This window comes from Oryzias latipes (assembly GCF_053564925.1).
Source record: "Oryzias latipes strain Hd-rR chromosome 1 unlocalized genomic scaffold, Olatipes_Hd-rR_3.1 chr1_Y".
Classification (NCBI taxonomy): domain Eukaryota; kingdom Metazoa; phylum Chordata; class Actinopteri; order Beloniformes; family Adrianichthyidae; genus Oryzias; species Oryzias latipes.
In genome coordinates this window covers 10,235,530-10,250,731 of record NW_027616335.1, presented here as the reverse complement: position 1 = coordinate 10,250,731, position 15,202 = coordinate 10,235,530, and the positions used below count along the sequence as shown (strand labels likewise).

At 40.2% G+C, this 15,202-nt stretch overlaps 2 protein-coding genes across 3 annotated transcripts; one reads left to right on the top strand and one right to left on the bottom strand.

Annotated features, from left to right (window-relative positions):
* Positions 1-691: 691 nt before the first annotated feature.
* LOC144990428 (lipoyl synthase, mitochondrial-like) lies at positions 692-6,063 on the top strand. Of its 2 annotated transcripts, none has more exons than XM_078943664.1 (11): positions 692-894; positions 2,222-2,397; positions 2,627-2,720; positions 3,247-3,327; positions 3,531-3,687; positions 3,907-3,964; positions 4,050-4,178; positions 4,340-4,485; positions 4,562-4,632; positions 4,713-4,824; positions 5,583-6,063. In XM_078943664.1, exons 1-11 carry the CDS (start codon positions 751-753, stop codon positions 5,642-5,644), a joined length of 1,230 nt encoding a protein of 409 aa, XP_078799790.1. In that variant the 5' UTR covers positions 692-750; the 3' UTR covers positions 5,645-6,063. The 2 variants fall into 2 exon arrangements, with proteins under 2 accessions (XP_078799790.1, XP_078799791.1); XM_078943665.1 differs by lacking the exon at positions 692-894 and adding an exon at positions 1,862-2,028.
* Positions 6,064-7,912: 1,849 nt separating this feature from the next.
* LOC144990423 (UDP-glucose 6-dehydrogenase-like) lies at positions 7,913-14,768 on the bottom strand. Its single transcript, XM_078943646.1, has 12 exons — positions 14,500-14,768; positions 13,020-13,181; positions 12,552-12,653; positions 12,267-12,467; positions 11,981-12,178; positions 11,045-11,192; positions 10,620-10,714; positions 10,413-10,543; positions 10,047-10,186; positions 8,635-8,726; positions 8,441-8,551; positions 7,913-8,360 (listed from the first exon to the last, which is right to left on the bottom strand). The coding sequence occupies exons 2-12, from the start codon at positions 13,179-13,181 to the stop codon at positions 8,250-8,252; spliced, it is 1,491 nt and encodes a 496-aa protein (XP_078799772.1). The 5' UTR covers positions 14,500-14,768; the 3' UTR covers positions 7,913-8,249.
* Positions 14,769-15,202: the final 434 nt, after the last annotated feature.

Genomic DNA, 15,202 nt, shown 5'->3' with positions numbered 1-15,202 from the left:
TATTCCAGACTCACCAGCCCTCATTCTGACCCGGCGGATGTACTTCTCTCCCAGGAAGTTCCTGATCTCCACCAGCTGTCCATTTTCCTGAATGACCACGTTGATGGGGAAATGGGCGTACACAGAACGCATTTTATACCGGAAACCCTGCATTCAAACAAAATAAAACTGTTTTAGACGAAAGCAGGGTAACCACCAAACAAAAGTCAATCAGGTCTTTCCCAAAGACCAGGCTGTGCTCTGCTGGAAAGACGCCTCACCAAAGTGACGCCTTTGATCATGTTCTGAACATGGCTGCAGATAGTACGGACTGTGGCCAGCTCCTTCCTGTTTCCCCACCATTTATCCACACGAAGCTGAGGATGAAAACAAGCTTTGTTTGTTTGAAATCACTTCCAGATTACATCCAAGACTTTATCTTGAAAGAAAAGATCGACTATCGACAACTGAGATCATGTAAAATATTTCACTTTAAAAGAGAAAAAACAGCGCACAATTAAACAATTCTACCATATTTCATGTAAGCAACACATGGTGGAATTTACCTTAAAACAATGATTAATCAATTGCCCAATTTTCTTGTATTTGTTGTAATTTGATCAGGTTTATTAATGTTTCAAATGTACACATTTTGTCGTTTTTGTTTCCAGGCCTGATGTAAACAACAGCGGTTTCCATTTCTACTCGGTGAGTTCTAACCCATTTCTTACCTTCTTCTGTTTTTTGCCGAGTAGGCTGAGATCCAGATTGATGTGGTTGAACTCCCTGGTGAGCTTGCCACGGGGCCCCTTCACAATCACAGTGCGCCCCTTTAGCCTCACCTCGACTGCAAAACGCAGAAAGGAACAGTCAACAACCAGACTCCCCCGCCCGGATGATGATCACAAACTCCAGGTGGGTCAAGTTTCTCACCATTGTCAGGGAGGTCCACAGTCTGGCTGCTGAGAATGGTCTTCATTCTGACGAAAACCAAAAATAGTTTCAATGATTAGCTTTAAAGTAAAGGCTGGTGGTTTCTATTCAAATGTTTGTCTGAACTAGTGTGTACTGTTGGTACAGTACAACTCAGCTGTGCTTAGGTCAATCAATGTAGCCGCACTACGTTGACATATGCTAGCTATAATAAAGCTAACGGGCTACAGTACAGGGACATAAACGACTTTTAAATGGAAACTCCGGTGTAAGTATTTTCTCATGCCCAGAAACTTGGTGACCCGCATGCGCTAAATAGTCAAACACTACTGTGTCCACCGTTGTTTAGCCGTTAGTACCAATTCGGGGCTAGGCCTTAGAGTCAGTCTGCTAAAAAAAAGATGTGTGCATATCTTTCTTTACGCTTGCAATGGAGTGAAAATTCCTGTGATATTATGAAAATCAGTATTTTAAGCGACTTTATACTTAAAAAATTTTCGAAACCAACTTTTAATCAACGAAGATGAAGTTAGATTACACTCTGGCGACAAATTCTAGACATCCTCACCTCGCCGGTAGCAGAGGAAAGGAAGCCGGATGGACGTCACGACGTAATTGTAGCGCACGCACGTCCCCAGACATTACGTATCGATCAACAGATTGATCAAAATAGAATTTTACATCCATATGAAGGCCAAACGAAAACAACGTGGTTTAGATTGTAAAATATGGTTACATTTGACGTTTGTATTAAGTCATCGCTTTATATTATTTTATTTAGATACGCTCAGACAATCTAAAATTATAGAACGCAATCTCATATTTACATTTTGATATAAAAAATAACCACTAGCAAAAGCTAAAATTTCATTTAATAAAAATAATTGAACTTGAAGTCAATATTCTCAATGTGTGCCGGAAAAACTTAGTTTTCCGAGTGAAACCAATCACGCGAATGCAGCACCAGACATGGTAGTCGATTACCGATCTGTGTTGCTTACGACAGTTGTATGCTAGCTAAACAAAGTCATGGCGTTACTTAAACAAAGTTGCTGTATTGCAGGCCGCTTCTCCACAAATCACATATGGTTGAGTCCTAGTAGATCCATTCCACATGTGAGTATTTCTCATGACTGTTCGCATCCCTATCACGTTTTTAATCACAAATCTTTGTGGTTTTGAAACTTACTAGTTTGTTGTATGTTAACTCTCAAGGGCAATAACGTGTTTGTAAAAAAAAAAAAAAAAAAAAAAAAAAAAAAAACACAGCGAAACAATGTGTGCTTTTTGTTTCTTTTTTTTCCTGCAGATTTCTACAAACAGTCTGGCAACCACAGCCAGATCCCCCTTAGAGCCGGTTGACCGGAAGAAGGCGCTTCAGAGCGACGATGGTCCTGATCTCCAGGACTTCATTTCAGGAGATCTGGCGGAGAAATCCAAGTGGGCAGATTATAAAGGACATCTGAAGAGGCAGAAGGGAGAGAGGTAACATAACTCTTAGACAAAACAGGGCTTTCAAATTTGACTGCAGATAGTGTGTTGAAATTTTCTTAATGTGGAGTTTTATAAATAAATGAGCCTAGTTTTTAGTCATCTAAAGTGAAGACATACATTCTTTGTTTGCATACTCTTATCTTTTCTACATAGCCTGTTATTTCACAACTTGTTGCTGTTTCTGTATTTAAAAAAACAAACTTTCTCTGATTCCTTTCAGGCTGAGGCTTCCCCCGTGGCTGAAGACGGAGATCCCCATTGGAAAAAACTACAACCAGCTGAAGAACACCCTGAGAGATCTCAACCTGCACACAGTATGTGTTATGGTTATAGATTGTTCATATGCTGGAAGTGTCTAAAACCTCTGTTTACCAGATCTCAACATGAAATTTGACCATCAAATACGGATGATAATTGAGTTTTTCTTTGAGAATTTTAGGCTTTTAGTTGATCATCATTTGTAGTTTTTTTAGTTGATCTTCTTTTGGGGGGGGGGGGGGGGGGGGGGGGGGGGGGGGGCGACATGAGGGATGCAACGATTCCCTTCCCCACAATTCAGTTCAAACCTTGAAGTTTGTGGAATTTAAATTTTGGAGGGAAAAAAACAACAATATTCAACGTGTAAAATTAAGTGATAAATGTGTGTTTGACACTGTCAATGCAAACGTATGCAGATGAGATGCAACGTTTCCTTTTCCCATGGTTCGGTTCAATGATGTGACAAGCGGTTCAGTTTTTAAACTGGGAATGGATGCATCCCTTAGCGCGTATGCCAGAAGAAGAGTTTCTCCTGCGGCACAGAAAGGCACATGGAGGATCGTCGCATGTCTTTCTGTTCAGGTGTGCGAGGAAGCCAGGTGCCCTAACATCGGGGAGTGTTGGGGAGGAGGAGAGTATGCTACGGCTACAGCCACCATCATGGTGAGTCGCTGAAAGAAAACGGGATTTCTAATCTACAAACATATTTTCTCACTGTTCTAAACGGCTTTCCAAACTCACTGTCCATCCGCTAGTGAAACTACATCTGTTTATGCATTTATTTATTTATTTTTTTTAACCAAGGAAAGAGAGGACATTCTGTCTGTTGAAATAGTTATGGTCAACTTATTTTTCTCCACGTTTAGCTGATGGGAGACACGTGCACTCGCGGCTGCAGGTTCTGCTCAGTAAAAACCGCCCGTCAGCCCCCTCCTCTGGATCCAGACGAGCCATACAACACCGCCAAAGCCATTGCTGCCTGGGGACTGGACTATGTGGTTCTGACCTCTGTTGACAGAGATGGTGAAGATGATGCATAACCAAACTCTCAAATGCCTCTTTAATATTTGCAAGGTTTCCTTTTTTGTTTAAATCAATTCTTAGATGAAAATGCTTGTTTCAGCTCGGTGTCAGGCTTATTCAGGGTTTTTAAAAAATAGGAGTCAATAAAATAAAATGAAAAAGTATGTTAAATTGTGTAAACGGTTGCAAAAAAAGAAAATGTTGACTTTGGATTTCCAGATATTCCTGATGGTGGAGCAGCTCACTTTAGCAAGACAGTCTCTAACCTGAAGGAAAGGTACGACTCCTCCAGTGAATCTACTGCTTGCTTCTGCCTTAACATGTAGAGTAATTAGTGGCTTTATTTTTAATCTTTTATTCAGAAACCCTCAGATCTTGGTTGAGTGTTTGACACCGGATTTCCGTGGTGACCTGGCGGCGGTAGAGACGATAGCGCTGTCAGGCTTGGATGTGTACGCCCACAATGTGGAGACTGTGCGTGAACTGCAAAGGTAAAGATCTGCCCCAAATAAAAAAAATTAAAAATCAGATGGGAAATGCCTTTAAATTTAGAGTTTCTGTTTTAAGAAAAGAACTGAAGGCACTTGTCTTAAATACTGCAAAAACTGGAATGAACTGACTAGTTTCCTTTTCTTCTTTTTTTTATTTCCAGATACGTTCGTGACCCCAGAGCAAACATTGACCAATCCCTGAGTGTTTTGAAGCACGCTAAAAAGGTCAGGCCCAGTTTGCTCACCAAGACGTCCATCATGCTGGGGCTCGGGGAGACGGACGAGCAGATCCTCAACACTCTGACAGGTGTGTACTCGCTGCACTGAAACGGAGCCTCTCACCTCAGACGTGTTATGACGGAACGCTTGTGTCGATGCCGCAGAGCTGCGAGAGGCGGGAGTGGACTGTCTCACACTCGGTCAGTACATGCAGCCCACAAAACGACACCTGAAGGTGAGTCGGGTTTCTTGATGCGCTGCGTTCACAACCGCTGGCAGAGCTTGGAAATAACCATGACGGGTGGTTGTGTTTAGGTGGAGGAATATATTCCCCCTGAAAAGTTTGCACATTGGGAAGAAGTTGGGAATCAAATGGGATTTGTGTACACAGCCAGCGGGCCTCTGGTTCGGTCCTCCTACAAAGCAGGTATACCGTCATAATCGTGTACTTTTAATGTACTGTCTAGTATTTTCTCATTGTAATAACAATTTAATGGAAGTATTCCTGTTCTGCATGAAAATAATTTATAAAATTCTACACAAATAACATTTTTAGATCCATCTCTCCAAAGGGATAATTTAGAAAACATCAAATATGAGAGTGAAGTCCAAAAAATCTGATCCTTCATGAGAATATATATAATATATATGAGAATAGACTTTTTTATGCAGAGATAAGTGGGAAAAACTCACAACTTGACAAATTGTTTTGTTGTTTTATGTAGAAATGAATTTCTTTTTATTTAAAAAATTGAAAGCGTAGTAATTTAGTTTTAAATTTGAGTTTTAGGGCCAGTTTATTAATATTTTTTTTATTATGATTTTAAACTCGTACATTTATGAGAAAAGTCATAACTGTTCAATTACAAGAGTAAAGTCGTAAATTTACAACTTCTTGAAGTTTTTTTTTTTTTTTAATATTTAGAAAAATCCAGCCAAATTTGACTTTATAATGGATTGAAGCCGTCAAACTCAGTGATTTTTCTTTTTCTGTGAGCTTTTATCATTTTTATAACATCTCAGTCTGCAGCAGGTATTTCACACGTGAGCTAAAATGACAAATGCTGCTTATTAAAATAAAAGAACAGAATTCTTCTTCTCTCGGATTCACTTGGATTGACCATTTATCTTAAGAACATTTGTGGTCGTGTGTTTCTTTTAACCCCCGTTTACTTCCATTCACAGGAGAATACTTCTTGAAGAATTTACTGAAGAGCAGAAAAGCTGAAGCTCCTCCAGAAGAATGAGGAGAAGCGGCGCTGGAATCTCACCGTTTGAAGAACAAAAGCTTCTTCCATCTCAGATTCCCCTGAGTGTCACAGAAAAACTGGTTTTTATCCGGTCAGAAAATAAAAGCTTGTGAATCAGTTTGAACATCAAGACAGAATCCAGTTCTTCAGAGAGACACAATGGCTGCAGTTTTCTCCTCACTTTATTCTGTTGACACTAAGCTGTCATGTTTTCCAAAGGAAACATCTGCTTCATAGTCTTTTCATAATTTAATTAAATCTATTGGTTAAAGATGGGCAATACAATTGACTTTCTCACATAAACACACTTGGAAATAGTAGTTAAGTCTGTATTATGCTGGTATTTATTCTAGATGTGATGTTTGTTTTGGCTTTATTAAAAACAAAGTGTAAAATCATTAAATCGTATGAGCAAACCTTTGTGCTGTGATCAATTTCTAAAAAAAACAAAAACGCCCAGAAAAGTAGTATATATTGGTGCAGAAAATAATTAACCCTTGTGCTTTCCTAGGCACTTTAACCCTTGTGCTATCTTAGGTGACCCCACCCTTACTTGGACGTGTTATTCCTACCACGATAAAGGTGGAAAGATTTCATGTAATCCATGGACACCAGTGAAGATCACAAATCATTGAAGAAAAAAGGTTCAGCGCACTGTCTAGTGGGTCTAGATGACCCCACTCCCAATGGTAAAGTGCCTAGGATAGACAAATTAACATTGGGAATGGGTCATCTAGACCCACTAGACAGTGCTCTGAACCTTTTTTCTTCAATGATTTGTGATCTTCACTGGTGTCCATGGATTACATGAAATCTTTCCACCTTTATCCACCTTTGTCATGGTAGGGAGAACACGTCAATGTAAGGGCGGGGTCATCTAAAATAGCACAAGGGTTAACAGAAGTAATCTCTGTAATAACTACAAACAGCAGCTGGGATTTTGTCCTGTTCCCCAGTGCAGACTGACCTTTGGAGATCTGCAGGATTTAAATCCAGTGTGTTCTTATAGAAATCTTTCCTATGGTGGTTCCAGCTCTCTCCAGGATTGCTTTCTCACGGTTCTAAAGATAATTTGTACTCCAGCAGGTGAGATCTTACATGGAACCCGAGGTGAAGGGAGATAGTCAGTGATCTCATTGTTCATTTTTCTAATAGTTGCTCCAACGGTTGATCTCTTCTCATCCCTTGGTTTATGCCAATCTTGCTCAGGTGAATGAGCTTGTCCTTGGTGTCCTTCGACAGCTCATTGGTGTTTGCCATGATAAAGAGTTTGCAGACAGACTGTTCAAGGGTGTGGACAGGTGTCTTTTAGACTGATAACCTGTTCAAACAGGTGCCATTATTACAGGTAACAAGTGGAGGATGGAAGAGCTTCTGCGGAACAGAAATCTTGCTTTTTTTGTAGGTCATTAAATGTGTAAAAAAAATACAATGTGACGTCCTGTATTTTTTTTTAACATCCTGTCTCTCACACTTTAAGTTTTTTCTATGATGAGCATTACATACCTCTTGTCTTTTTAAACAGCTCAACTTCCAGAATCAGTCTTTTTTTTTACCTCTAAACTGTCTGAAGTGCTGCTGTTCCTTTTAGGATCAGAGAAACCTCACAGCAATAAAGCTCCTGGATAAACATGACCTCTGTGCGATTGTGGGTCATGACGTAGTTCCTGCACACCTGACAGAACAAACACAACAAAGTACCATCTATTGTTAGCAGAAGCTGTGAATCTTCAGCTTGAGCCCTTCAGGGACCTTTTAGTCACATTCACCATCAAATCCAGCCTTTTCTAACTGGACTTCAGGTTAAAAAAGTCTGTCTGGTTAAATGAAATGTGTTTAGACACAGTTGGGACAAACATGTTCATGCAGTACCTTTAAGACAAAGTGTTTATTATTGAAGAAATAAATAAAAAGACGTCAAAGTCTTTAACCCTTGTGCTATCCTAGGCACTTTAACGTTGGGAGTTGGGTCATCTAGACCCACTAGACAGTGCTCTGAACCTTTTTTCTTCAATGATTTGTGATCTTCACTGGTGTCCATGGATTCCATGAAATCTTTCCACCTTTGTCATGGTAGGAATAACACATCAAAGTAAGGGTGGGGTCATCTAAGATAGCACAAGGGTTAAAAAAGAAAGAAAGTTTAAAGCTGTACTTTGATAAACATTAATCTGCAGATCATTTTGATTTAGGACTGAGTTACACTAACTTTGGATTTTTCATTTATTCTGTTTTGTTGAGTAGAATAAATATTCAGCAACAAAGTTGAATTAAAAAGAAATTTTATTGCATTGGCCCCTTCAACAGTTGAATGAATAAGACAAAAGTTAAGACGCGGTCAAGTGTTTTATAAAAAATAGTTTTAAAAACTGTATAAAACTCTCTGCCTTGAATACATGATTGTGGTGTAAATCACATAATTTGCACGACGACAGGAAGCGCTTGTTCTGTGTGACACGGCGCTCCACACGTTCATCCACTGCAAGCATTCATCCAGCTGGCTGTACGGGTCTGCGCCTCTGATCGCCATGCTTGTTACACTGAGATGCATGAAAATAAAAGGAATGTGCTGCGTTTTCTAAAGTCAAAAAGATTCCAGGCTTTAGACTTTTGCCTTCTTGGTGGGAGGTTCGGTGGCGGCGATGCGAGGACAAGCAGCGGCCGGGGTGTAGGGGATTCGTGTTGCTGCCACTTTCTTCCCAATGGTCTCAATCTGCAGCAGAAGATCATAGTAAACGTCGTTCTCTCCCAGTTATTTTGTATGAGAGGACTTTCTTTCCTCGCCAAACTCACCTGGAAGCCGATGTGCTGGAGCTGGGCGTGGAGGTGGTCCAGCACTCTTCGACCATCAAATATGAAAGCGGGTTTTAGCATCTTCTTATAGATCTTCTCATAATCCAGTTCCTGATTTAAGGAGGTATGGATGTCAGGTTTAGGGTTGTTCTTCTGTGTTTAAACATTTTTTGATGGTTGGACATGAAGCTGACCTTAAACATGTCCCACTCGGTGCAGATGACCAGAGCGTGCGCGCTCTGACAGGCCTCGTATGGGTCTGATGTTACAGTGACCAGATCTGACACTGCGGTGAAGAACAGGAAAGGAATGAAGTCATCTTAGTCAGAAATAAACATGATTTCATCCTAAACTGAATGCAAAGAGACAAGAATATCACAGCACTGAGTTTAAAGACACTCTGATGAAAATGGTGTTTTGAACATGTTCTTGTGGCATTTTTCTAATAATGGAGGACATATATAAAGAAAATGAAGATTAATATTGCATAAGTATTTCTTTGTAAAAACTGTTGTGAACCAGGAACAAACAAAAAAAATATACTGTTTGAAGAAGAGCTTATTTATGGAATCCACCTCCAAACTGTATGGCTGGATAGCTGCAATATTGCTTGCCATTTTTGGGTGCGAGGGGGCTGTAAGCCGACGGGAGAGAGCGTAAACAGATGGATGACAGATCATATGGGCGGGCTCACTCCGTCCACACCTCAGAGGCAAATTTCTGATAAACTCCTGCCGCTCTGCAGAAACTAGGTCCTAGGAAATGACAGTTTTTTTTTTCTTTTTAACTAAAAATGACATTTATATTCGAAAGACCACTGGGAAAGTTTTTACAATAGAGCAAAAGATGATCGGAGTGAGTCTTTAAGTATTTGTCACCAAATATTGTTTTGAACTACAAATCAGTGGAAATGTTAAATGACTTATTTTAAATCTAAAAAGAGCAAAAAGACAAACTTTTGTTCATCTAATACCACATAGCTTTAAAGTTTTTTATAAGATGCATAAAGTATTGCCATTCACTGAACACTGACATTAAGCCACATTTAGAGTCCTACTTCCATCATCCATCCGTTTACATTCTCCCACTCCGAACATTACCAGAGCAACTAAAATGGCGAGCAATGTTGGAGCTTTCCAGCCGTACAGTTTTGATCCAGATGTCAGCTCAGACGAGGAAAACAAAGACGTGGATAAATCTATTCGTCTGAAAGTGGATTCATCAGAATGGAGCGGAGCAGGGGGCTTGTGGCCCGCCGACCGCAGCTTCTGCTTCACACCGATGAGCTTTTTCCAGCGGAATGTTTTCTTCCGCTCCCGATTCACGATTTGAATAAACAAATACTCTAAAATAAAATAAAATGCTATTTTAATTGCAACTTTCTCTATGTCACTTCATCATGAGAAAAAGGCAACAAGAACATGTTAAAAACAACAAAAACACAATTTTCATTGGGGTTTTAATAACTATGAACTAAAAGCTAAAATTGAGCTGAGTGACTTATGATTAAGCTCCTGTCTTAACTCAGAGAACATCCAACTAAAATATCTTCAGTTTGTGGCTGTAGTAGGGTTTGACAGATGTGAGTGATTTCTCTGTGACACACCTCTCTCTGGATTGTCTCCTGAGATGCTGGGTTGGGAGAGATCCAGCATGATCTGAGCTTTGAGAACTTTGGGGTCATAGATGAACAGCTTGGCTCCCTCATCCATCAGGTACTTTGAGATGTAGATACTAGACGACTCCCTAGTATTGTGAAAGACCCACACAAACACACAGGCATTAACCGTGATCGGTGCTAAAGTTCACTGCAACGTGCTTTGGCAGGCTTTCAAGTGGAGCAAAGTGATCCGTGGTGACTGTGCACATCGACCAAAACTCAGTGGAGCTTTGTGTGTAAACCATAAAAAAACAAAGACATGTTTGCTGTGGAATTTAGAACTGATGAAACGATGGACTCGAAGACGCTAACCTGGTGTCGCCAGTGTCCTTTTTGAACGAGAAGCCCAGCAATGCGATTTTTTTCCCAGTAACGGTGTTGAAGAGACAGTCAATAATCCTGCAGGCAAAGCGCCGTCTTTGGTACTCGTTCATGTCTATCACCTGGAAGAAAAAAGACAAAAAAAACTCATTAGAAAGAGTAGAAAGCTCCCAGCCAATTCATTCAGTGGTTTCTCACCTGCTGCCAGTAGGAGGCCACCTCAGGAAGGTTGAGAGCCTCACACAAATACACCAGATTGAGCACATCCTTCTGGAAGCAGCTCCCACCAAAACCTTGAATAGTTATCAGAGATTATTCATTAAGCCAAAACTATAAGAGCTCAATGAGTGTGCAATATTCAGAGAAAACATAAATATGGTTTAATTAAATCAATATTTCATCTTTTTTTCCCTCTACAGTCGCTACAATCTGGCTTTAAAACATCCAAAGTCCCCAAAAGGCAGCACAGAATAACATCCAACTCCAAAAAGGTAAAAGGCAATAAAAAAAACGAGATATGAAAGATAAAAACCGAACCAACTGAAATCAAAACTAAAGCTATAAAAACATATTATTGCATCTTGAAATAGGGGATATGGACGCTTTTCTGGCTCATATCTTACCTACGCTGGCTTTCAGGAACTTGCTGCCTATTCTTTGGTCCATTCCGATGGCTTTGGCGACTTCCTCCACATCAGCGCCGGTGGCCTCACACAGAGCACTGATGCTGTTTATGCTGCTGATTCTCTGAGCCAGAAAGGCGTTAGCGGCCTGCAGAGAAACCAAAAACACAATGTTTCAATAAACTAAAATAAACAAGAAACCACCGTAAAAAATACAAGCAAGGTCATCAAGAAGGAAAAGTCAAATATGAGAGAACTTTCAGTTAAAACGTTGCAATCATCACCCTGGGTTGTCACCATTGACTTCCTATTAGAACTGGATCAAGGAGTCTGACATCACCCATGGAAAACGGCTTACTACTTCCGGCTCCAACCAAATAACGAAAATTCCGTCGCCATGTTGGAGCCAGACGTGGTTAGTAAGCCGTGATTGATCCGAATCAATATAGAGTCCTACTTCCATCATCCATCCGTTTACATTCTCCCGCTGGGTCAACATTTCTAAAGCAACCACCCTGGCCAATCGGGAGTGAGCTTGTTGGAACGCCACACCCCTACCACTTGAAAGCGGGCCACACAAAATTTATTGAGGCTTCTGATTGGCCAGCTTATTACTTGAATAACTTCCAATAAATAAAAATATTTTAAAAAATTGGATTAGCAAAAACATTCGTTTTTTTTTTAAAGATATCAGAGCAAGAATAGTTACAATTGACAGATTATGCAACAATAGACAATAACTCTCCACAGAAGTCTATGGGATTGTGACTTCTTGGAACCAGCAGCAGGTGCTTCCTGTTTGGAACACCAGAGGGGAGGGCCACTCAATCCAGTTCTCATATACAGTCAATGGTTGTAACGTAGTGTAGCAAGTAGGAGCAATTTAACCAAGAGTAAAACAGTAAAGTATGTAATGTTTTGTGGCTCTGAACTCACTAGTTTGGATAGCTCAGACGACCATGTGTTGGTGGTGATGATTCTCGTTTTGGGGACCCAGTGCTCGTACACGGCGCAGAGCGCCCTGATGGCCCTTTGGCCTTCCGCTGTTTCATCGCCACCGATCAGGACCCGGTCTGGATCTTTCAGGTCCCGCACCGCTGTTCCTTCAGCGAGGAACTCTGGGTTGGAGAGCACCTAAAAAACAACAACAACAACAACAACCGGTAATGTTTACGTGACTCCCCATGCACCAAAAGCATACCACATACGTGACAATGCACACCTGTAGGTTAAGGCTGGGCTTAGTGTTGGCATCGAATATTCGTCGGATGCTTTCAGCAGCTCGCACCGGGACCGTGCTTTTCTCCGTGACGATCTTGTAGCCATCAGACACCTCTACGATCCGCCGAGCACAAGCTTCGATGAACTTTAGGTCGGCTGCGCGACCCTTCCCCATCCCATAGGTCTTGGTTGGGGTGTTTACCTGTAGCGAAAAAGTGGAATTCCGCCATTAAAACTGTTGCAAGCATGTTTTTTTTGGGGGTGTGGCTCAGACTAGGAAACTCACCGAAATAAAAACCAGGTCAGCGTCCCTGATGGCTGAGTCGATGTCAGTGGAAAAGAATAAGTTTTTCCCTCGGCATGATTCAACCACCTCCTTCAGTCCTGGCTGAAAGGACAGGAAGTGGGAGATGAGTGAGTAACCATGAGGGAGGACAAAAAACGTCATAAGAATAAGTCAGAATCAGGATGACGCAACACTTTGGGGCTAGTGTGGATGCAGTGTCATTGCAAAACCGTCTGGAACTCATTTATGTTGCACTCTGAAGATGAATTATAGTGAACAAACCCAACAGTTGCCTGGAAACATCTGGAAATTCAGACATGAGCTGCACTAGATAAATATTTCTTGTTAAAAACCTACAACCGTGCTCCTGATAAACTTTGCCTTTTTTTTTTTTTTTTAAACCCTTTATCGAAAACTACCATTAATCACATTTAACCCTCACCCCACTGGATAAAGCTCCTCCTTTACCTCATAAATGGGCAGCGTGTCAGAGTTCCAGGCTTTGATTCGGGACTCGTTGACGTCTACGACCGTCACGGTGACCTCTGGACACATCTGGGCAATGACGCTGCAGGTTGGGCCTCCCACATACCCAGCCCCGATGCAGCAAATCCTTTTGATCTGAAACATCTACAACAAAGCAAGTAATAGTACGTTCAGCGACAAGAATAAACTAGCTGTGAACATTAACTCATAACTGCTGCTTGCTGAGCACTTTACGGTTCATGAACAGTGTCTTTATCTATAACTTTTAGATAGAGAAGGTGGTTCTTTGTGCTCAAGGTAAAGGAGTGAAAGTTGAATTCCTCAGATCCTCGATATCAGTCAGATTATAAATAAAATCGAGACATTTAACAACCAAAATACTACAGGATAGCAATTCTTTTTAACAGTTCAATTCATGTCATAAATTGTGTTGACGATACAATTCATAGTCAATATTGTTTTATTCTGAACGATCCGATTCACTGACCTAAAATCGATCCAACTTGAGCCAAAAATTCAACCAGTGTGACTCTGATAAATTCCAGCATCTTGGACAGTGTGTTCTTGTATTTTCTTAATCAAGTATAGATTAAATGTGTACAATCAAACAGGTAAACCAGAATTGATAAGAAATCCATTCACATTTTAGTATCAAAGTTCAGCCCACTGTTGTTTTCTCACATCAAAATAATCAAAGGGAAATTTATTAGAACATTCTAGCTCTCTGTATGGTCACATCTTTGCTAAATTGGTCGTCGTCATGGTGTTTAGTAAATATAGTATAGTTACAGTAAAATAAACCTATTCAATTCTTATCAATTGATCTCATTTTCAACCAATTTCTTAGTAGTGTAGGTTGATTTGATTAGATTAACAACTTTCCTCAGACTGATTGGATTGTGGGAATAGAAATTAATTCAAAATTAGAAGAGAAACAGTAGATTATTATGACAAATAGTACCAGACAGATGTGGAAATATGCCTGAAAAGATGCTTTCTGACACTTAAAAGGTAGAATTTCCTATTTTCACGTGAAAGAATAGTAATTGTATATGAAACTAGAAAACAAACATGTTACTTTTTTTAGTAGTTTTACTTCTAAAATCAAATGTGGTATATAGTCTGAAACTGTACCAAATTAATTAAAGAAAGAAAATTCAAATTCTATTACTTAGAAGTGTCAATCATTATAGAGAAACGCAGTGGCATCTTTGTGGAGCAAAAAGAAAGAGTCCTTTATTCGTTCATCAGTTTCGCCACGTCTGGCTGGGAATAAATGAGCCTTTCATCCACAGACGGAGCTGCTTTCGGACACCTTCCCGGCTCAAAACGCCGAGTTTAGCGGCGAACCGGAACACGTTTAACGGAACACCCACGAGCTACTTTAAGCTTTGCGTCAACGCAAACTGAAGCTGGAGGTTGTGTTTAATTGAATAGACTCTTTCTGGGCTGGTTAGCAAACCTTCAGCTAGCGCTGCGTTCCCTCCTCCACCAGGTCGGAACTTGAAGAAGGCGTAGAATTCACCGGCTTCTCCTTTAGAAAGATGAGAGTTCTGGACGAAACAACCACGAAATCCCAAACCGCGAGTCTGCTAACAACGACGAACCTTCCTTAACCTCAGGGAAACCAGAGCTCCGGAAAACGAACTTCCACCACGGAGCTCCTTCTGGCAACTAAAAGTTAAATGAACATACTTCAGTTCATTTACCAGATTTTGAGACAAGTCCACACGCTTCCGGGTTAATTTCAAAATAAAAGCACAACGAATGTTGATCTGTGTAGTAAGGCTCAACTTAATTATTTAGAATTAGATTTTCAAAACAATTACACCCTAACTAGCTTATTGTATTGATATGGAACTACAATTTGAATATTAACCTCAAATGGAATTCCGTGTAAATTAGTAAAATGAATTTATTTTGAAAAGCACCTTGGCAGAGTCTTTGGAAATTATTAGTAGGATCAAATAACAGTTACATTTATCAGTAAATTCACGTGAGCTCATGTAAAACACAAATTTGACATCTCTTAATCAGAGACAAGTGGTTCATTTCAAATACTACCTCATGTATTGTTTTAATCTAGGCTTTTTTTTTTAATCTGAAAATATTACAGCACATATTGTCAAAGATTACCTCATGAAATGCCCCCAAATAATCAATTT